The 22,693-nt window shown below is 39.0% G+C and overlaps 2 protein-coding genes across 2 annotated transcripts in view; one reads left to right on the forward strand and one right to left on the reverse strand.

The window, feature by feature from the left end:
* TMEM117 (transmembrane protein 117) overlaps positions 1-22,693 on the forward strand; it is a 234,622-nt gene that overhangs the window by 14,157 nt on the left and 197,772 nt on the right. Inside the window, exon 2 of the mRNA XM_009286248.2 lies at positions 19,402-19,534. Within this exon, the coding sequence (XP_009284523.1) occupies positions 19,402-19,534 (133 nt within the window). The remainder of the gene's footprint in view (positions 1-19,401; positions 19,535-22,693) is intronic.
* LOC103904739 (P2Y purinoceptor 1) lies at positions 8,208-9,209 on the reverse strand. The gene has a single exon (XM_009286251.2). The coding sequence runs from the start codon at positions 9,207-9,209 to the stop codon at positions 8,208-8,210; it is 1,002 nt and encodes a 333-aa protein (XP_009284526.2).

The raw sequence follows: 22,693 nt of genomic DNA on the forward strand, positions 1-22,693 counted from the left end.
TGCTCATTCAAATCACACTAGAGGTTTATTATGCATATTTGCTATTATTTAAATATATTATTTAAACATATTAAACTATTTACATATAAACATATTAAACTATGTTTATATTTTTAGATGTTTATATTAAAATCAGGTTTGTGATTTACTGCGCCATAATACTGCATTTTGGACCGGTTACTGCAATGACCATTTGTAAACCTGTAGATGCTCCTAGATGGATGAGGATTAAATCTGCTTTGTTTTCTGACTCAAAAAGTGCTTTATAAATGTTTATTTAAAAAGGCTGCATGATAGATAGATTGTAAACAACTCCATTTATTGTTAAGAATAAGCTTGCAAATCAGTTTCAGTGCAGTTTCAGGAGAAAAGAACAGTTTGGATAAAAAACTGAAATAATGATTTTGACAAGTCTTTACAGAGTATCACTGAACTGGTATTGAAAAACAGAGATTACAGCACTGCCCTTCAGGGTTCAACATCAGCATTATATGGCCTACAAATACTGCTATGTTCCTTCTTCCTACTGTGAAATTTGGATTCCAATGAATTCAAAGAAGGAAAATGTAGTTTCTATTAGGCACTACAGATAAGATGATGAAACATTGTAGCTCTAAATGAGAAAAAGGAGGAGGATCATGAAATTGCTTTTATAGGTCTAGCAGTTAAAAAAAAGCAGGTTTCTTAAAAATGCTAGAAATTCTTAAAGAATAAAGAATGCAAAAATATAATTAGTACTTACATGCCCTCTAACCAACTTTTCTTTTGTTATGCAGTAAGGGCATCTAAAGAGAGGAAATTTTTTATCACGTTTGTTTTATAACCTGGGATACAGTCACATAGAATTAAAAAACCTGCACCTCAGGAACAAATGCGTTAGCATTTTCTATTGCTAACGCAGGTTTCTAAGTTGCTTCCCTAGTAAAAATGTTCTAAAACATTATAGGAAATCAATACCTATTTTTACAGGTTTCCTTTTAACTACATCAGCACAATTGTCTAAACCTGAAGTAATAACATCAGTAAGAGTAAAGTCTATAATTAAAATTATATGTTAAATCTGTATAATGGAAATAGATGCAGAAAAATTCTGAATTAAGCCTGCCTACACGCTGTAATTCTGGCATAGCTTTAAGTCTTCCCGTGTTATCTGCCTTTCACAGCTTTTTCACAACAGCAGCTCGAGGTATTGCATCTAGGTAATAGTAACGACATTAATGTAAGGCAAAGAGGGCGATGTGGTGCCTTTATGAATCCCCTGCAACGTTCGGTACAGCAGATGGCACTGACGGTTACTACCCTGCTCTCCATTGCCTTTGGGTAATCCACTACGGAAAAGAAGATGTCAGCCCTTTCCTTGCAGCAGCAAAAGTCCATTTTCCTGTTCTTTTGTGTTAAAAGATGAACATGCATTCTTATGAACATTTGTATTTCTGGGTTTTTTTTCTTTGAGAAATAGCAAGCAGTCTTTAAAGACTGTATGGCATTTTAGAGGAAGGCAGAGCGCTATATGTTTCACCTGCATTCGCTCACCTGCGGTTTCTAGTTCACGCCAGGCCCTTGAGACCACCCAAATCAGGTAAGATGGGCTGCCCAGGAAGCCTGATGGAAAGACGTCTGGCTACTGATGTCGTCTTTTGTTACAGTAAGGGCATCTAAAGAGAGGAAATTTTTTATCACGTTTGTTTTATAACCTGGGATACAGTCACATAGAATTAAAAAACCTGCACCTCAGGAACAAATGCGTTAGCATTTTCTATTGCTAACGCAGGTTTCTAAGTTGCTTCCCTAGTAAAAATGTTCTAAAACATTATAGGAAATCAATACCTATTTTTACAGGTTTCCTTTTAACTACATCAGCACAATTGTCTAAACCTGAAGTAATAACATCAGTAAGAGTAAAGTCTATAATTAAAATATATGTTAAATCTGTATAATGGAAATAGATGCAGAAAAATTCTGAATTAAGCCTGCCTACACGCTGTAATTCTGGCATAGCTTTAAGTCTTCCCGTGTTATCTGCCTTTCACAGCTTTTTCACAACAGCAGCTCGAGGTATTGCATCTAGGTAATAGTAACGACATTAATGTAAGGCAAAGAGGGCGATGTGGTGCCTTTATGAATCCCCTGCAACGTTCGGTACAGCAGATGGCACTGACGGTTACTACCCTGCTCTCCATTGCCTTTGGGTAATCCACTACGGAAAAGAAGATGTCAGCCCTTTCCTTGCAGCAGCAAAAGTCCATTTTCCTGTTCTTTTGTGTTAAAAGATGAACATGCATTCTTATGAACATTTGTATTTCTGGTTTTTTTTCTTTGAGAAATAGCAAGCAGTCTTTAAAGACTGTATGGCATTTTAGAGGAAGGCAGAGCGCTATATGTTTCACCTGCATTCGCTCACCTGCGGTTTCTAGTTCACGCCAGGCCCTTGAGACCACCCAAATCAGGTAAGATGGGCTGCCCAGGAAGCCTGATGGAAAGACGTCTGGCTACTGATGTCGGTCTTCTGACTGGCGTTGGCTGGACTGGTGGGAAACTGTTGGTTCCCGTTGCTCTAGCACACGATGTACTTTGTGAGGACATCACTTTCCTAGCTAGGTCCGTAGCTGAGACCTTGAATATGTACGTTTTGTGACATTAGGCTGCATTTTACCTTAGACTGCAAAAGCTGAGAACTGCAGTGCTCACTGATTAAGGTTCACCTTTCCCAGCCGGAGGAAGCCTCATCCATGCTGAGTCATGTGAAGAGGAAGAGACTGAGCTGGTAAAGTGATAAGTTGGGAGAAGGCCTGAAAAGAGAGCTTGGGGGGCTATAGAGGTGGTAGGTCCTTGCATGGGAGCCAGCATGTCACATCACCTCTGACTGCGGGCTCCAGGCACAGTGCGGGGAGAGTTGTCAGCCCTGAGACTCGGATGTTTCTCTGAGGCAGGAGCAGAGAAGCTACATTTCCCTGCAAGGCGGATGGGTGGACTTAGCCACATTACCTGCCTCTGCCGTGGTTCCCCCAGCTGTAGAATCAGTCTAGGCGTATTTTTTCTTCTGCCTAAAGAGCTTTGGCATCCACTGATGAAAGCAGTGTACAAAGGTGAAGTATTTTAACTGCCTCGTGGTACTGTTTATCATAGCTTTTTGCCAAGTGAGCTGTTTCTGAGGCGTGGAAAAGAAAAACTTTGGTATCAGAATACATTCATTTATGTATATTGAAGAGAGAATCAAACTTTCAGGAACATTTGAACATTTTTATTTAAAAAAGATAAGCTCATGTCTTAATAAGTGTGAATATTTCAGGTAGTTTGTGAGATAAAAGTATTACAAAGACAAATGGAGAACAGTGGATGCATAAAGATGGCTTTCCTTAGCAGCTTTGGGACATTTGTAGCAAAATTTACCTCTTCAACTTACAGGTTTTTGTTTTAACAATTTTGTCTTACAAAACAATGCTGAATTTACAGTAGTAAATGAAAAAGTTCTTTCTCTGACCACAGCTGAGCACATACCTAAACAGTCAAATCTTTCAGGCCGTGGTCTATTTTGTATTCATCCAGTATATTACAAAGATGTCTGTCACTGTAATACCCCAGAATCTAGATATGGTAGATGAAAGCTACCCATACCTTGCAGTCAGTTTTGTAGGATAATACATTATTACAACATGCAATAATGTGTTCAAACTCATTATAACAGTTGGTCATTTAATTGGATACCATGTCTTCAGATTTTACCCAAACAAAGATCTGTGAGAAACCAGTATTGCAACATACTTGTCACAGTAGATGTTGACTTTGGCTCTTAGCTGTTTGGTTTATTGTTCACTTATTGTGGCAAAATGGAATAAACTTATTTAATTTTATTTGTTTATGTCATTCTATCTGGGGAATATTATAATAAAACATTTTAGGAGCCTGTATTTCCAAATAAAATATGACCAAGTAAATATGAACAGATGTCTTGTGCCTTTTAACTCTTGTTTTGTGGAAAACCTTTGATTTCAGTCAGGACAACATTAGCATTAGTTCAGCCTAGTTGAACAAAAGCACTTTAAAAAAGTGTGTTTAATTGATTATAGAATCACTTAGGAACAGGCAAACAAATGTCTAGAAGCCTTGTCAGCTACGAGGGTGTATTCACAGCTGAGTATCATGAGGAACATGAATAGCTGACAGTAAGAGAGGGAAGGATTTTTCATGAGTTCTGTGTCCTGAAGGTGGTTTTTAAAGATTACTCAGTGCCTTTAGACTCAGCCCAGCACAAGGCATGTTGTGTGAGATGCCCAGGCTGGGGGAGCAGGCGACAGAGGCACTGTGACACAGATACTTTTTGTAGGAATGCCCCCATCTTCTCTATGCCCTTCTATTCTTCATTATTTGGGGTTGGTTGGGAATAATCTTTTCAGAAGCATAAGGTGGCTTCTTTGCTTTTCTTTCCCCTTTTTCTCCTGTGTGTGCGAGTACCTTAGGACCTCTGCTATAGATGGCTTTATTGGTAGAAAATTAATGAGCTTTATAGGGTTGTGTGGACCATGTAAGATTGCATCCAGCTACAGAAACAGACATGGAGGCAAGGATTTACTTTTGTAACACAGTTTATTCCATATTTTTCTTTCAGTGGGACACAAAAAGGAGCAATGCAGAAAAATGGGTTTTACTAGAGTTTCAGAGTCCAAACAGTTTGTCCCTTGTTCTGCAGGTGAGCCCAGAACAGTGAACTGAGGAGCTAGGACATCCACCTTACTCAGTCCTACATAAGTGAACTGGAGGAGTCTCCAGCTTGTTCCTGCTTATCCGCAGCAAAGAGTTTAGAGCAGGGCTACCATCCATGCTGCCTGTATCTCTTGCTCATGTTCTTGGGGGTCAGGGAGGATCAAAGGATGTGCTGCAGAAATCAGTATTGTCTTCATACATACTGTTTCATGGCAATTTTTATCTTCTGAGTTGCCTCAGAACTGGATTGTCCCCTGGAAGAGCAGGTCCCTGCCTGTTTGCTTCCCCAGTCCTTCCCTGGTCACTGGCACAGCGCAGCAAGCGCTCCTTGATACTCTCCCAGGCCCATGATGGCAGTTGCTGGCCTTGCTCCATCATGTGTGCCCTGGACCGTGCAGCTCTTTGGTAGGGTGATGCTGACACAAAGTAAAAAAGCATCTCATTTTGCATCTTTCTATGTGAGTATACTGTGTAGTTCAGTCACAATGAGAATATAAAGGTCATTCTTGTTCAGTCAAATGCGTTTTATGTTCTGATTACCTGACCAGAATGAAATTTCTCCCTAGCTTGTTTTTGAGTCAGACTCTCACGTTGACTTTAAAGCATTTCCTTACTGTTGTCTTCGTTTTTCTTTTTACACTCTGAAACACAGGCAGAGGGACCCTAGACTTTGCTTGAGAATCTCTGCAATCCACATTCATGCTGCTTGCAAAAGACATTGCATAGGAGTTGTGGAAGGGTTATCTGTGAAGCTTTTAAATTATTGTATTCGTCTTGAGCTCATTGGAGGCTTTCAATCCCATCTTTAATTGAAATTTGAAGTTTTATTCTTGCCAACTTTGGGTACTTGTGAGCACAGGCTGCATTTATAGGTGTTATAAAGGCAGCACTTCAAGAGGAAGCAATTCCAATATCAGGAAGTGACTTTGCTAATGTTTTCCACAGTTTCTTCTGAGCGGAATGCTTCTTTCCTCATTAACAACAAAAGAACATTCTAATGATACTTGCTTAATACGTAACAGTAACATTCACATCTATATATTAGATATTATGCAGTGAGAATAAAATGATCTGTCTGAACAGAAAAACAACTGTTTTGCTATTAAAAATCACTACAAAATTTAGAGAAGGTGCTGGTCTAAGTCATCGTTTCTTCTCCTGAAAAAGCTCACATATTAGAAGTCCGGGCAGGTAAAACCTGACAATCTCTGCTTCCCAGAGGTGTGAAGTTATCTTTTCTAGCCCAGGAGTGCAGTGAGTTTTTATGTTTAATTTTCTGTCCAGAAAAGCGTATTTTGATTTCACGTTGAATTTTACCCAGCCAGAACACAGACAAATTAACTTGCTGAAAAGCAATACTGAGGTGGAGAAAGGAGAAAGGAACAGTGTATCTGTACCTTTAAAGATAAATTGAAAGATAAAAATGGCAAGTGTTTGATTTTGGAAATAGCTTACTGTTTACAATCTTGGGTGTAATCCCCTGGCGGCAATGAACTCATTTAGCCCAGAGCTTCACACTTATCTCTCCTGTTCTATCCTTTTTCATGCTGAGAGCACCTTTGTCGCTAAATGGCATTGACATTGTTTCTGTAGGGGTCTGAGATGTTAAGTGTATATTACAGCAGGTAATTGCCGATGGGTGCCCATTCATGGATAAACAAGCTCCCTTTCTTGAGGAAGCCAATGCATTGTTAATAACCCTGTCATGTTTCCAATAGACAATTCACACGTAAAAAAAAAAAGGTAAATATTTGTCTTTTAAAATAAGAGAAAATTAAGGATTAAGAAGTCATCAAAGGAAAAAAGCAGCACTTAGAGTGAGGTGAGTACATAACTCCCCTAAAGAGAATATAGGCATGTAATTTTGCTACGAGATCCTGTGAGATTGCTGGTACATCCGAACACATGTACAATGTTTCAGATTATCAGGACCTGGTTCTTCATTTCATGTCACGGTTATAGACAATTAAAAAAACATTGTTCTAGATATTATATAGACATATACATTTACTCAATACAATTGACACATACAAGAAGAGAGATTTAATGCCGATGTAGAATAGAATTATTTTTACATAGAGACACGTGAGGACAAAATGGTATTAAACCTATGGAAATTAAAGAATTAAGACACCGTACAAAGTATATGAAAAAATTCTTTGTCATAATAACTTCTGAAAAGAAAGTGAATGTGCTCACTGGTATATGGGCTTTTATAATTAACAAGGTAGTATGTGAGACTTGGCAAGAAAGCAGGTCAGCAGGTTGTTGATTATGGAACATGATTTTTTTGCCCATACAATGTGTTGAGAGAACACATATTTAACGACTCTTGAAGGTGGATGTTCTTTGATGACTATGCATTGTGCTGTCTCAATTATTAAAGTGCACTGTAGACTAATTGCCTTAGACTGTCCTGAAACTGTGATGCTAAGACCCTAAATGAACAGGAGGAGACGCACTCCTGTGTAGCAGCATCTCTTACTCTTCTTGCAGCTCAGCCACCTCTGTATTTCAGAACTTTTCCTGTGCACACTTCTCCCTGTTGATGAGTTTAGAGTTCATGGCAGAGCAACACGCCACCCTGAAGTGGAACAGTTATGAGAAACAGCTGTAATTGCCCAGGGTTTGGGGGTCACCACCGGTGTGCCCTGCCTATCGGTTTTGAACCCCTGCTGCCTGGTGGCAGACTTAACAAAGCTCTTCAATCCATGCTCGTTTGCTTCACGAGCAGATTCACTGTGTCTCTGACTGTCCTCAGGGACTTTATCTTATTATTTATTTTTTGTTTGTTTGTTTGTTTTCGGGTGGCAGACTTAACAAAGCTCTTCAATCCATGCTCGTTTGCTTCACGAGCAGATTCACTGTGTCTCTGACTGTCCTCAGGGACTTTATCTTATTATTTATTTTTTGTTGTTTGTTTGTCGGAAATGTGCTGCACTTTACCTGGGTTAATGAAGTTCCACTGGCAGTGTCAGTGGAACTCTAGTGCAAGCAGCATTAAAGTGAAGTACTTGTAGAAAGCCTCTCTGCAAGTGCTTGAGAAGTTTAGCCGTAAGCATCATGATTGTTACTAATTGCACAGTCCAATCACAGCAACACTTACAAACATATGAAAACATAATTAACAGAAACTATGAGAAGGCTCCTCAACACTGTGTGCTCTTAATCTTACTGTATTTTTTTGGCCAAGAATTAAAGTAGCTACTTAGAACTTTTCTTCATTGTTCATTCCATATCGCGTGTACATACAGGTAAGATGTGCTATTTCACAATAAATTAAGGTATATTTATGACAAGAATATTTTAAATGCCAATTCTGTAAAGCTAGGAGTTGCTAGTGTTTCTTTTCTAGTAGATGTACACATTAAGTTTTACTCTGCATTGCTGTCTGTTCTTGCTTACTCAAGAGATCACTATACAATACAGGAGACCAAATTTTAAACAGGTCTGATGACACAAAGCCAAACGGGCAGTGGGAGATGCGTGTCTTTGTAGACTGGTGTTTAAGTCATTGTTCTTGGGGACAGAGTGATGTCTGTTACCCGTCCTGTCAGACAACAGCAGCACTGGCATTTGGGATGATATTTTATACTTTTAATTCTTTGATAGAATGTCTTATTTGCTACCGTAAAAATGATTGGGTCAAGGCAACTATTGATGCTGCAGATGATCTCTGTGACTTCATAAATGGCACTTAATGTGCTTGTGTTCCCACAGGGTGGTTGACAATTAATTCTGTAAGTTAGTATCACCATCATCATAACATGATAAGGTATGAAAGAAACAGCAAATACAATCATAGCGGCTGAAATCAGTATCAGAGGTCTAACAAGTCTGTTCCTTCTTTGCTGACGTTTACTGAGTTGTAGTAATGCTTTGAGAGTCAACATATAGCATGTAAAGATGACTGTGACTGGAACTAGGAATCTCAGTACAATCTTGGAGAGTGTGAATGGCACTGCAAACTGTAAAGGTCCTTCAGTGCCATCCAGGGAATCTATGATGTCATGTTGTCTTCCAGCTGCAACTGTGTAGTAGATCTCCGGCACTGATGCAATCACTATGAAGATCCATACCGCAATGGTACAAAACACAGCCTTTTCTTTGTCCCACCATGTTAATGAAGTGATAGGATGGACAGCACCTACATATCTGTCAAAACTGATGAGTGTCAGGAAATAGACACTTCCATAGATATTAATACTAAAACATAGTCTTATGATCTGATAAAGTGCTTGACTGGAATAGGCAGCTAACTTCTGGAGACTAGAACATACTGAAAAAGGTGCCATGAGAGTCCAAGCAAAGTCACACAGTGCCAAATTAAAGAGAAATACGGTATTGGTAGTCCATGTCTTCATGCAGTACACATAATGTCGTAGTGCCAGTATATTGCCTAGAAATCCTGCTAATAAAGTGAAAAGGCAAACCAGAATCAGCAAGTAACAGTACCACTCCAGCTTAGGATTTCTGTTGCAAATGAAAATAGTGCAAGTACCATTCATCATCTTTCCATGGAGTATGCCTGAAGGGAAAAGAGAGACCAACAGCTTTTAAAATAAAAATTGAATTAGATGTATTGAATTTAAAATTCAAAACTTTTAAGTTAAATCCAGCATGTTTGAACTGGCAAAAGAATTCAGAATATGGTATGATGTACAAGCTCTCCTCTATCTGAAAAAAATGTAAGTTCCAAGTAGGTAACACTTAAAGCTTACTCTACAACACCAGCACAGGCAGATCTTCATGAACTTTTATCCAAACCTTTATATTCTTTCCTCTCTAATATTTACTGTAGTGTACGATAGATGAGAGAAAAAAAGCACTCACCCTCAGTAACAGCAGTGTCCCCTTGCCCACTAATGTGTCTGTGTCTTATCTTTGGAAGAAGCAGAGGAGAGGACAGGAGGACAGTAACTGCCCATGCTCGTTCCATCCTTGCTTTGATTGCCTTGAGTATCCGTGTTGGGCCTAGAGGCATGTGTAATGTGGGCAGCTGTGCAGTGGGCTGTGACTGAGATCCAGAACACAGCATCAAAACAAATCGGGGTGAAATCCTGCTTATGGTAAAGGCCACAGCAACCTTTCCCTCTAAAGTGCTGGAGAAACTGCTTTTTTTTCTTTTTCTTTGACTCTCTTTGGTAAATGAATGTCCCAGGCCAAAAACATTGTGCTTATGGTAGGGTTAGAGAGAATTCATTTTGTCTCACTCTTTATGGCCCAGTTTGTATCAATGCCAGATTATTCCAGATATGGAATATCTGGAATATAGATCTGCAGTGTATTTTTCAAAGCAAGGATTTTATGCTTGTAAAGTCTTATGTTTAATCCCAATGATTTTTTACTCCTAATAAAAATGAAATAAAGGCTGGAATATTCTGCCAGAATGAGCTGTCACCAATTTCAGTTTGTCATGTTTCTAGAACCTCTTTCCAAACGATGCAGCAGATGCCAAACTGTAAGGTCTGTCCAAGTAGGAGCTTTGCATGAGGGTCATCCAAATAGCCATTTATAGATCAGAGTCTGCTAGAGTGCTTGATAGGAAGGCAGGATAAAATTTTGCTCAGTACAAACCATACTTTGAATGGAAGAAAGGACTTTTTCAGAATGTTATTGATTCCTTGAAAATTTTCAAACAGCTTCAACCGTTAAGTTGATGGCAGTGTTTTGTTCGAACGTAATGTATTGCTTTCATGTCAACCTTAGTACAATATGACTTTTCCAAAGGTATGTTCACAGGCACAGGTCAAAATATTAACAAACACGAGCTACAGCGAAGACCTGCTAAATAGAGACTGCATTACTGTGCTTTGCAAATTTATAGTTCACCCAGGCAGTGAACTGACAAAAAGCTAGTTCAGACTATACTCAACAAAATTAAGAAGGAAAGTTGTTTCTCTAGAAGCTCAGCAACAAAAGCAATCACATGACTTTCCAGAAAGTGAATATGGATAGAAAGCCATCTGTTCTACTCACAGTGTATTTCACAGGTGGGGAATGTTTGCTCTCCTAAATGTATTTTAAGTATTGAAGCACTGTACTTTAACCTAGGGTAGCTGTACTCTTTCTCTTTCCCTACTCTTCTCCATAGCCTTTGTGAATATAAAAAATTACATGAACTTTGTGAATTTTTTTCTTCAGCTGAATTTTATAAGATATCCCTGTAAATTCTTTAAAAAGTAGCCACCCTAATAGGTACAATACAATTAAGTAACATTTTCTTATAAAGTGTTCAATCAAATAAAAGGGATTTGAATATGTATAGGAAAGTTATCTTTTCCTAAAATCCTCTTGGCTAGAGGTCATGTGTGCTTTAAGTTAAATTGTATTTCCTACCTCTCTGCCTTCCTTTTCAATAATTACAAATAGAGGCACTAAGCACTTGTTTCCAAGTTGTTTTGGCAGTATAAATAAGCCCTGAAGTGGCTACAAACAGCATGGCCATAGCTGCGTGATGGAACTGTAAGGCCAGATTCCTGATCTCATCAAGCTCCTGGGAAAGGCCTATAGGTAGGTCTAAATGGAGGGAGGCAGACAGCTGTGCCACCTGCTCCACTTTGCTGTAAGTTGGCTGGATAAAGCCTGGATGTGTAGCCCTGTAACTGCGTTAGGGCAATTACGGACCTGAACTAATAAATCCCCTGTCCCCTTCATCACCTTCAGTTTACTGGACTGCAGAGTTGAGCTATATGAAGTTACTTATGTAGCTGGGGGGGCTGGAACTGCACAGCTGGGTATGGTGCCTTTGGAGCTCAGAGAGTCATTAGAAAATATGTCTGTGTTTGTGTAGCCATTTCCCATGTGTCTACCTTGGGATTAATATTGGGAATTTCTAAAATATTCTTACTGTCTCCTATTAATTCTTTAATATTACGGTAGAGCTTAGAGGCCATAACCAAGACTAGATTCTTGAAACAGTGTGCTTTGCAATTGGTGTGAGCGACTTACAGGGTGGACACAGGGGAACGGGTGCAGAGGTAAAAAGAACCTTTCCTGAGGTAACATAATAAGCAAGAGAAGAACACAGGGAGTTGGTTTGACCCCCAGCTTGGTGCTATAATAAGAACTCCTGGTCTTCCATCAGAAGAATTTGAAGACTCTTCTACAATCAGGACCCAGTTTCACTGCATGTGAGTAGACACAGTCAGCATGCCCTGCTATATCCTGAGGCCACTGGAGCTACCCTGGTGTCCAGTAGATCTGCATATGTGCTTTAATAATTTTCAGAAGTGACATGTTTTTTATATCAGACAACAGCAAGTTTTCTGCCTACTGTCTTAGCACCAACAGAATAACTTGAGCTACAGGATGTGATTAGATCATGTTCACAGTACAAGTCCAAAATTTTGCATCTGTAGTTTAAGAAAACTTTCTTTTTCTGAGCATTGCTGTGTTCACTGCTAAGTCCATGTATTCTTAAACAAAGCCAGCCAACACACATACACACATCTTAGCAGTGGCAGAATGAGCAACAGCACCATGACATTATCCTGTGACAGATGAGTTGCATATGTTGTTAGTGCTGACTAAGAACAGACTTGCCAGACTTTGATGAAAGTAGGATTGGGCTTTCAAGGCTAAAAAATACTTCCGATTTATTGAGATTAATTTTTCAGCTGAACAGTTTCAGCCATTGATAGAGATGGCCGTGAACATTAAATGGACAGAAAGATCAATCACATGATGGGGTATACAAAATTAAAGGAATATCTCTGATTTGATGAAGGGCTTGATATTAGAATACTACACATATGCCCAGGAAAGGGTTGAAGTTTATGGGCTCCATCACTCATAATTAAGACAAGAAAGCATGCTAAATTAATGGGTAAGAATTTTATGTTTCTCCTGTAAGAAGCAGTCTAATGACAAAGAGCAATCACATGATGGGGTATACAAAATTAAAGGAATATCTCTGATTTGATGAAGGGCTTGATATTAGAATACTACACATATGCCCAGGAAAGGGTTGAAGTTTATGGGCTCCATCACTCATAATTAAGACAAGAAAGCATGCTAAATTAATGGGTAAGAATTTTATGTTTCTCCTGTAAGAAGCAGTCTAATGAATCCAACCATCTTACGGGCTGTGGATCTAAAGATGCTAGAAAAGTTTTAATTTTTAAGAAAGTGACCTGTTTGATTTACTCAGTTTTTGTACCTGCTTATTGGGTTGTCTCTTCTCCTGGACCTGAAAGAAATATGGCTTAGATCTGTGACTCTCTGACAATTAATATCTACAAGCTCCTCTGTCATTGTCACCAGCAGCGTCTGCACACTGTTATAGAAAGTCAAGAGGGTTTCAGCTGATGAGCTGATTTACTGCCTGGTTTGTTGCAGGGCCCTAAATCCTGAAGTCTACTTCCCTGTGTCCCCCTTTTACCTGTGATGTGGCCTCCAAAGTCTTGGAGTAGACAGAAGACCTTGTTTCAGTCAAAAATTACTTTTTGAGGAAACTTCTTTTGGAGCTAAGAAACACTGTGTCACTGAAAAGAATCTTGACTTGTGTATATAACTAGTTGTAGCTCACAGTTTATCACTGGTAGTCATTCATATGGCATTTAACTTGTATTTGCAAAGTTCCATTAGGTTTAGCGTGTTTGCTTATTTAAAAAATATATAATTTTGTATGTGCAAATATATCCTAGGAACCATATTCTTCCCTGTTATACCTGTGGGTTTTTTTGACATTTTTCATGAGGTCATAATAAGCGATTAATTTGGTCTGAAGTAAAAAAAAGATTAAGCTGAGTTAACAGCTTATTTTATGTAGTTTTATTCCTTATCTACTCTCTTTGCCCCTTGCTCCTGTTTGCTTGTTATTCTTTATAGTTGAAGTCCTGATTTTACATGAACTGTTTTATTTGTTGGGATTACTCTGAGAATTTTGTTTGCCTGTTTGCAACTGTATTTGAATCTAGTACAAATCTATTCCAGTTGCCAGATAGGTTTTCCATATTTCTGACTATTCATACACCAATACATTTCTGTTACATGTGCTCTCAAAGCGTACCCTTTTAGCTCATCTTATCAAATTAATAAAGCATTTTACAGGGAGTCCTAGGTTTAGTTATAAAAATATCAAGCATTGTTTGCAATTTTTACTTACCTGTTAGGTAATCATCTCATGCATTCCCTTTTTATGTTCAGCTGAATTGATATTAAAGGATATAATGCAACGTGAGTATTAAGTGGAGCATTTCACATATTTTAGTTCAACTGCATTTAGCATATTACACATACTAGTATGACGGGAACAATAAGTAATATACAGCAGTGTTTGTATACAATTAGGTAAGTAGGTTGTGCTGATATCCAATTCCTTTCTTCTTAATGACTCAATCTGTATTGTGATTAAGCTACTATTTCTTTCATTAAAAAACGATGTTCATGTACTTACTTGAGTACATGAAGTACTTCATGTACTTGAGTACATGAAGTAATGAAGTCCTATATGGCAAACATAAGCTACAGTAGAAGGATAGTTAAGGTGTAAGAATTTGCCTACCAAAGAAAACATTTGTGAAAAAGTACTTTAAAAAATATGGGATTTATACATATGTGTATGTATTAATCAGTGTGTATAGCTAAATAGGGTAAATTATATTGTTTTGGAGAATACAGGTGCAATTAATACTTAATAAATCTTTCTCTTACCTGTTTTAGAAAGGTTGGAATTATCTATTTTACAGAAGTCTAGATTCTCGGCTGTGCTTTTCTTCTCCATTAATCTGGACCTTCTAAAATCACAACTCTATTTTGCGAGTATTGTTTTAGTCCAAGGTTTTGGTAATATGCCATATGCAGTGGCAGCTCTTCAGAGAGCAGGTGTCAAACTGCAAGGGAGATATCTTTTATCATTAAGCCCCTCCTCTCAGTAAGTCAGGATAAATTGCTATTGCCATAGCAGCCTCTGCTTGCTTTTTAGGGAAGGACAGACCTACTGCACATCCCAGTCTAGACAGGCCTGGGGCTGTTTCCAGCAGTGAAAGAGAAGAGTACAGGGGCTTGGGGCATGTATGTGTGTGTTTGCACTGTCCCTTTCTTCCCCCTTCTTCACTGCCAGAATCCTTGTTATTGCTGCCCTACTACTGGACCGGTCCGTGGACCTGTGTTGCTCTTGCCCCACCACAGAGCTTGGTTCACCCCACCTACCTACCTATCACTTCTACTGCCCCACAGTTCCCACCTCGTTGCAAAATCCCAGCCCTGTCAGATAACTCCTATCCTCCAACTCTGCTTACTCCAGAGCTCAAATCCTACCTACCGCTTCAACCCATAGCTCAGGTCTGCTCCAGGTTCTCCAGTCTTCCTGCCCCAGACCCGCACCTCCAGTCTTCAGCAGCACACGCCAGTCCTGGGATCTTCCTGTTTCATTCCCTGAATGAGCACCTCATATTTCTTACTAATTTCCCCCACATTATACCTTCACCACATGTCCAGCCCTAATCCATGCTGAAACTGGACTTTTCATCCCACAGATCCCCCTTCCCCAGCCACTCTCCTGAGTATTTTACGGCTCCCAACCTAATCCCATCTCCTCACTAACCTATGAGAGAGCATCAGAGGATCTGTTTCCCTTCTTCCAGCCTAGAGTGCCCATTTCTCCATCCTACAATTACCAAAGGCTTCATGCCCTCAAGTCCATCCAGGTCTATTCAAGAGCTCTGGCTCTTGAATTAAGATGTTACATTTCCCAACCCTTTCCAGTCTCACTGTTACCTTCTCCTCACCAACCCATACTGGAAGCTTAGCACCTCAGTTCCCTCAAGGTTTCTACCCTAGATTTTGCAGTTCAACAACACCTCCCAGAGATTGCCTCCATCCCAGACCATTCCGCTTCTCAGTCTGCTATATCACCTCTCTTGACACTTCCTGTCCAGCTCCTTATCTTCCTTCTGTTTTTCCTATTTTGACATCTTCTAGTACCTAACTGCACTATCTCCTCATTAGATGCTGTCCTTCACCTTACTGCTTGAACTATCAGTTGTCTTCCTTACCCCTCTTGGCTTCTGCTGTGGCATTCTCTGCCTTGCAAAAGCAAATTCCCATCTCTTGCACTGGTGAGGCTTTCAGTACCCCAAACAATCGAAGAACATGTTAAAAAATCCACCTGGTTTTACAAAAGAAAAATTATTTCTGGAAAAAAGGTAGACCATCTATGGTAACCCATGATAAAACAATGACACTCTGTTAGTTACAGGGGGATGCAAATATGAGAGATGGTGAGCTACACAAACTATCTACCAAAATCAGTAGAGATTAAAGGAGAGCTGCTAGAGGACAGAAATGTGAACACAAAAGGAGATCAAGATGTCAAGAAGAGTATGAACAACTGGACTGAGGTGCGTGATACTCACCCAGATGAGGAAGAACTAGTACGGCTGAGCTTTAATAAGGAAGTGATCATTAGAAATTCTGGTAAGAACAGCTCAAGGGGCTGTACCAGACTTGTAGAGGTCCAGGAGAAAAAAACTCCAGACAGTGAATAAATAGTGTGCCTAAAGAGTTTAGAGATGAAAGACAAAAATGTGATAGGGTATTCTTGCAGAAGCAAGTATAGCGGCTATTACAGTGCTAAAAACCAGTAGATATGTTTGTTTTAGGAAAGGAGAGGGCTGGACGAGACTGAGAGATTCAGAAGAGGAAAAGAGGGATGAGAGTAGACATAAAGAAGATGTGGAAATTGGATGGAATGAAATTGTATGGGCAGGTGAAAAGGGTAAAGGGCTACAGGAAACAAAGAGGTGAGAGACTCCTGTGTTTATGATAATGAAGAAGAACAAAGAGAAAAAGGTAAGAGGAGAAGGCAGAGAAGGAAAGCTAGTCCAGGAAAAATATGTTTCTGAAGAAAACATGACAAAAGTTTCACCTGTCACCAATAGTGAGAGTAAGCAGAGCTTCTTTTCGAGCGCCAAGACATACCAGTATGCTTTGAAAAAGACATTCTCTGCAAAATAAAGTATAACACATCACGATTAACATGTTTAGGTCTAAGAAAAACACACAGTACAAGATTCTACACAGACTCATACTTTTTTTTCCTAGTGAAACTAGAGAAGCATATAATGTATGTCAGGGGATATACTTCTACTTCAAATATTTCACATGAGAAAAGCTTTCTTAGACATGAAAAGGACAATGATGTAAGAGTCAGTAACCTTTTTTTAGCATTTGAAATGAATTGTAATGGTCTGTAATCTTTCTCAGCATCTCTTAACAAATACCGTTACTAGTAAGTTATTGTTGCATTCTTTTTTTTTTTTTCCTTTGGACTTCATATTCAGTGTGTAACATTTGAAAATAGGATACAGAGAAAATGTGCATAAGGAACTGAGATTTTTCTTTATGTATGAATGGTGAAAAAAATATTAAGACTGTAGGAACTTATTTTGTAATATTGCAGTGAGGCATTATAACTCAGCATTTGACAAATTTTAGTTTAATAAACTCCTTGGTATTTGATCAGTCTTTCTGATGTTACCTTAATAGTAAAAATGACCACTGTAGCAACTATATTGCTCTTAAACATGTTAAATACTATCTGTTGGTAGAAAGCCCTTTTGAAATCCCATCTGGGATGTTAGGTGTTGTTCTTTCTGGGAGTCAAGCATTGAAAAAAATATTCCTACATCTTTCCACCATTATTCACCCACTCCTATTTAGATCATTAATCACTGCAAATAAATAGCCTTTGAAAAAGCAGGAACCATTAAAACCAAGTATAAACTATGAAAAGCAGGATGGGGAGAGTGTTGTATTGCAGTAAGACTTTTGGGGATAGGACAATAAAATCAATCTTGCTCTGACAAATTTGTAATATTAAATTTGTGAAATGGCAAGAACATTACCATGAGAAACAAGCATAGCTCAAATACTCTAGGAATGTTTAGTTCTCTGTGATGCGGTGACAACATTTGGTCTACATATCTGACTAGCAAATGAATAATAATTACATCATGAGTATGGCTGTTAGCTCTATTCTCTTCTGTGATATGATTTTTTTTTGATGTTACCACTTACAGGTTTAATCAGTTTGTGGCCTTGTTGTGGTATAATGTAGCAAAAGTCTACATTATAAGAAAAAGAATAGTAATATTCTTCACCTTTGTGGATCAAGGACTTGAGCGCAGAGAGTAAATGATTTGTCCACTATTTCACAGGAGGTCTCTGGTAGAATTCGAAACTGATTCTAAGGCTCCTGGCACTTGCCTAGTGCATATCACACACCCTTCCAATCCATCATCCCAGCTGAGCAGTTCAGCAGTATTGGAGTCTAAAACTTTTTCAGAGTTTCCTATGTTGACATTAAATGACTGGCAGACAAGAACATGTGGCAGCCTTGTACTACCTTACAAAATAGAGGAGCAATGAGATTGCACAGTATTGTTATCTCAATTTTACTGAGAGGAGGGGTGATTATTTATTTATTACTAACCATGTATTTTTGTGTACTTTTGGGCTTAAGCAAGAGTTGTCTTTGACTCAAGGGATGGCTTTTCCACTGATACATGGAGTTTCCCTCTAGTCCAGGCAATTTATTTCATCCTTAACTGGTTCTGCAGTCACCCTCTCAGAAAAGCACTTCATCACTTTTTCTCATGAGCCCAAGTGTTGCGAATCCCCAATTCTGTACCAAGTTTGTGTTTTTCACAAGCTAGACAAACACATATGATGAGATCACTATTATCATGTCATATGATATTTGACCTGATGCTGTCTATAGTCAGTGGAAAGAGACAGGCAACCATCAAGATTAAATGACTCTCTTGTTACTGATCAAGAAATAACTGGCAGCAAATAATGGATCTCACACAGCCTGAGGTACTTATGACACTTCACAGTTTATAAATAGACTTGTTTCTCAAAAGCACTGTGCAAATGCCACTAACACATGGCTCTTGCCTTGAGGTCTAGACTAATTCCATGAGATTTTCCCTGCTGTGGTATTTGTTTTAGAGTGTTAGGATGTAGCAGCTTCTAGAAAATGGGATAGCTTAGGCAGTTGCCCTTCCAATCCATCAGTTCTTCCCATTTTCACACAGATATGCAGCACTACTGTTCATTGAGCCTCAAGGTCAGCAGGGTGATGGAACTAACTCAAATGGAAAAAAAAATATGGTAAATTACCTTTTTTCCTAGATGGGTCAGTTCCTCACTCTTGTTTGTTTGTGCATGGCTGCTCAGCTTGCTGTGCCAGCATGAGAGCAGAGTGGGTAGAGATGTTAATGGCTGAAACAGGGAAACAGCAAAGGCTGCTTAACCAGCATTGCAGAATCACATGTAGCGTGTGTAAAACCACAGTCACAGTTTGACCAAGTACTACAGACGTGATGTGGAATGTGGACGTCTGCTTAACCAGCATGCAGAATCACATGTAGCGTGTGTAAAACCACAGTCACAGTTTGACCAAGTACTACAGACGTGATGTGGACTCCTTCAGACCTTCAGCTCACTGATTTTGACTGTAAGAGCCCAAATCAGTTTTTCATCAGTTTGTGGGAAGCAACCTTGTAATTTTGTAGGAATAATATCTGTTCATGCTGAACTACAGAAGGATAGTTTGGCTGCATGGTACTAAATCTGCCTTCCCCCCCGCCCCGTATAAGAAGAAATACAGTTTAGTACTCTATTTTGGTTTTGTTATCATGTATTTACTGACTGACTAAAATATGCTTTCTCATAATATTCATACCACAGGTCAGTTGCTCCGTCTGAAAATGTTTCGAGAGGACCACGGGTCTTGGATGACAATGTTCTTCAGTACCATCCTCTTCCTCTTCATTTTTTCTCACATTTATAATCTGTTCCTCATTATGGCAGGGAATATGAGGTAGGTTACAGAGTTTCTTTTTGTCTCTTTTGCTCTAGAATATATTCTACTGGAAGATTTTCATATTATGCTGCTTTATGGTGAACAAGAGTTTACCAAAATGTAAACGTACTAGTATTCACTATCTTTTTTTGTTCCTCTGCTTTCTGAATTTAGGTAGGATAGTGATTTAATTGGTTAATTAGCCAAGAGGATTAAAGTATCAGTTATAAAAAGCAGGCTCCTAAACTAATGTTATCAACTATTACATCAGGGTACTAATGAACATTATATCTATTTTTTTTAATTTAAAATTATAGCTCAACAAATTTGATTTGAAGTTAGGGCTCAGTAGTTTAAAAGTATAAGCATTACTACTGTGCATACGCAGGAAATTCAGAGTTAAAATTAAAAGAAATTGAAATATCCGAACTTGAGGAAGCTCACACTCAAAACACAAACATTAAAAGTGTACTATAAGCATTACTACTGTGCATACGCAGGAAATTCAGAGTTAAAATTAAAAGAAATTGAAATATCCGAACTTGAGGAAGCTCACACTCAAAACACAAACATTAAAAGTGTACTATAGTGCTATTTTGGTTATGTATAATAATATTTGCTGATCCAGTTTGCTAAAAATATTCTTAAAAATCTATTTCTTTTTCCCATAAGGTGCTCCAACAGGGCAAAGTTATGGTTGGCTGAGGGATGAACAGCTATCTTTTTATTATGTCTGGAGTTATTTTAAATGGAGCTTTTTATATTAATTTTCTAGCTTAAGAAGACTTGCTTTCTCCTATTACCTCAAAATTAACACCACTTTCACGTGTTGAATTTCCTGAGAAAACCTACATTATTAGTCATCTAATACATACAAAATGAGTTCATTGGACAAAAATACACAGTCATGTTGTTTATGAAAGGCAAGATAGCATCTGAAGAGTTTCTAGGGAAGAATAAGAAACCAAATGTATATATGAGTTGAAGAACGGTGCAAATAACTGAATGACTTGTTCTTAGCAGAATATCAAAGCCATACCAACAGAGTCTGATGAAGAGTTACTTAATTGGCCCTGGTGTGGTGTGTTACAGATCTTAAGCGTGTCAGCAAAAATACGCAGTGTATAAAGTCCTGTCAACAATGTGACATAAACGAAAAGGTGAGTAGGAGGCAGACTGAATGAACGTAAGCACAGACCAGCTGGCTAATCATGAGATTGTGACAGGAAGACTAAATGTATTGATTCGAGCAAGGCAGGTAAAGCAGCAGAATCACCGGGTGTTTTAGGAAACGATCATGGTAATGATGTAGTAAATATGAACAGGTGCCCAATAAGAGGCAGAATAATCATCCCTGAAATGAGGAGGGTGGGAGCATTGCAGGTTTCTGGCTTCCCTATTTACATAGTCATACTATTATTGGTATTATGTTAAGATTTATATTTGGTATTTCTAATGCTCCATAAACTATAACTAGCTGTTAGACAAAGCATTAACATTTTGAAAGCTTGACTCATGTCTGGAAATCAGAGTTCATTTGTCCTTGTCAACATTCCTGCTCCCTGTATCTGTTACAAGCTTCCATTAGCTGCACTGAAGAGATTGTGTGGCAATCAGCATCCACGTTCATGGAAATAGCCTAGTACTAAAATACTTCAAAAACTTAAAATTCCGAATTACAGAGGAAATTCAATGGCCTCATTCCCACGGCACAGTTCAGCCCCTGGTGTCACACAAGATAATATTTTTTCTGATCCTCTACAATTGGTTTTACTCTTCTCCAAGTGTTAAAACTGTTCCAAAACAAATCTCTCCTTATTTGAGCATAAAGCACTACTTAAGGTTACTCTGACTTTTGCAGGAACAGCTTTTTCTGCGTTATTTTCACAGCAGCCTTGACCAGGCGTGCTCTCTAACGGCTGCTGGTCTGTTCTGACTGACTCGTCCTGCTACGCTCCCCAGGGCTCTAAACCTAAACCTGAATAACAGATGAACCTTTCCTACCTCTGGACCATTTTCACATTTATCCTCTCTATTCCACATCTTTTTTGCAGAGAAGGACCAGCTAGACCAAACACCTCATGCCTGAAGCCTGTGCCTCAACCCTGCTGGGCCTTCAGACGATTACACAGCCTGGGCCTCATGTGGGCCCTGTGCCCGGCTCGGCTTCTGCTTGCTGTTTTCAGGGATGCAAGGCAGTAAGAAATAATAGCTGCAGACCATTCTCCGAAAGCTTTTCAGATGTGTTTCCTCACCAGATGTTCAGCTCTGACTACAAGAGCAGTGACCTAATATACAGTGGGTCAGTGCTGTGAAGTCCCTAAAAGGAAATGTCACTGAAAAGAGAAGAGGGACTTAAAATTTAAAAAGATACATTCCAATCTGTCACAAAATTTTCAGTTCAAATAGTCATACTTTCACCCAGCAAACAGCTCTATAATATATATTCAAATACCAGCAACTTGTTCAGCTTTTGCTCTTCCCAGCAAACTACAGTCCCTACCGCTACCCTTTTTTAAGGGATACATTCACACTGTTTAGGTTTGCCACACTGAGACACGTGTGAAATGTCTTTAAAAATACTTTAAAAAAAAACCCCAAATCTTGGCAACTGTAAAATATACCTTCTTAAAGATGGTAACATGACAGAACTTTAAAGCACTCCTGGCACAGGTTTCTCGAGCCCTCAACAGGATATCGCTTCTGCTGTGACCATCCACGCTGGCATGCACATGCAAGATGTACGATTCTCCTACTCGTGAGCAACAAGGGATTTTCATTGATGAGACCAAACATCTGACATAAAGAAACTTGTCAGAATCACTCTTCTGCCAGCACACAGGGCAAGCTGAATCAGAGACAGGGCAAGGAGCAAACACGTGCAAAAAAAAGAATATTTTTCACTCATTCTGAAAATGAGTCCCATCCAGAGAGGGACTGATACAACACGATGTGACGTACTTTGGCCCGGGGATCTGCTCTTCATGCTTCGAGTCTTGTGGTGGTTTTGTGCACACGAGCAGAAGTACACCATCTGTCACGTTGTGGTCCGTCACACTTGTGCACAACAGTCCATCACACATGTACACAACGGTCCTCTGCACAGCAAGCCTGGGCAGCCTCGGGAAGAGGCTAGCTGCCATCTAAAGTGTCCCTCTGTGTCAAATCTGTCACTGT

The sequence above is a fragment of the Aptenodytes forsteri genome, unplaced genomic scaffold, assembly GCF_000699145.1.
Source record: "Aptenodytes forsteri isolate BGI_AS27 unplaced genomic scaffold, ASM69914v1 Scaffold103, whole genome shotgun sequence".
NCBI classification, from domain to species: Eukaryota; Metazoa; Chordata; class Aves; order Sphenisciformes; family Spheniscidae; genus Aptenodytes; species Aptenodytes forsteri.

What these genes read in the sequence shown, in the direction of transcription:
- LOC103904739 (XM_009286251.2), bottom strand. Translation starts at nt 9,209, where the DNA reads ATGAATGGTACTTGCACTATTTTCATTTGCAACAGAAATCCTAAGCTG.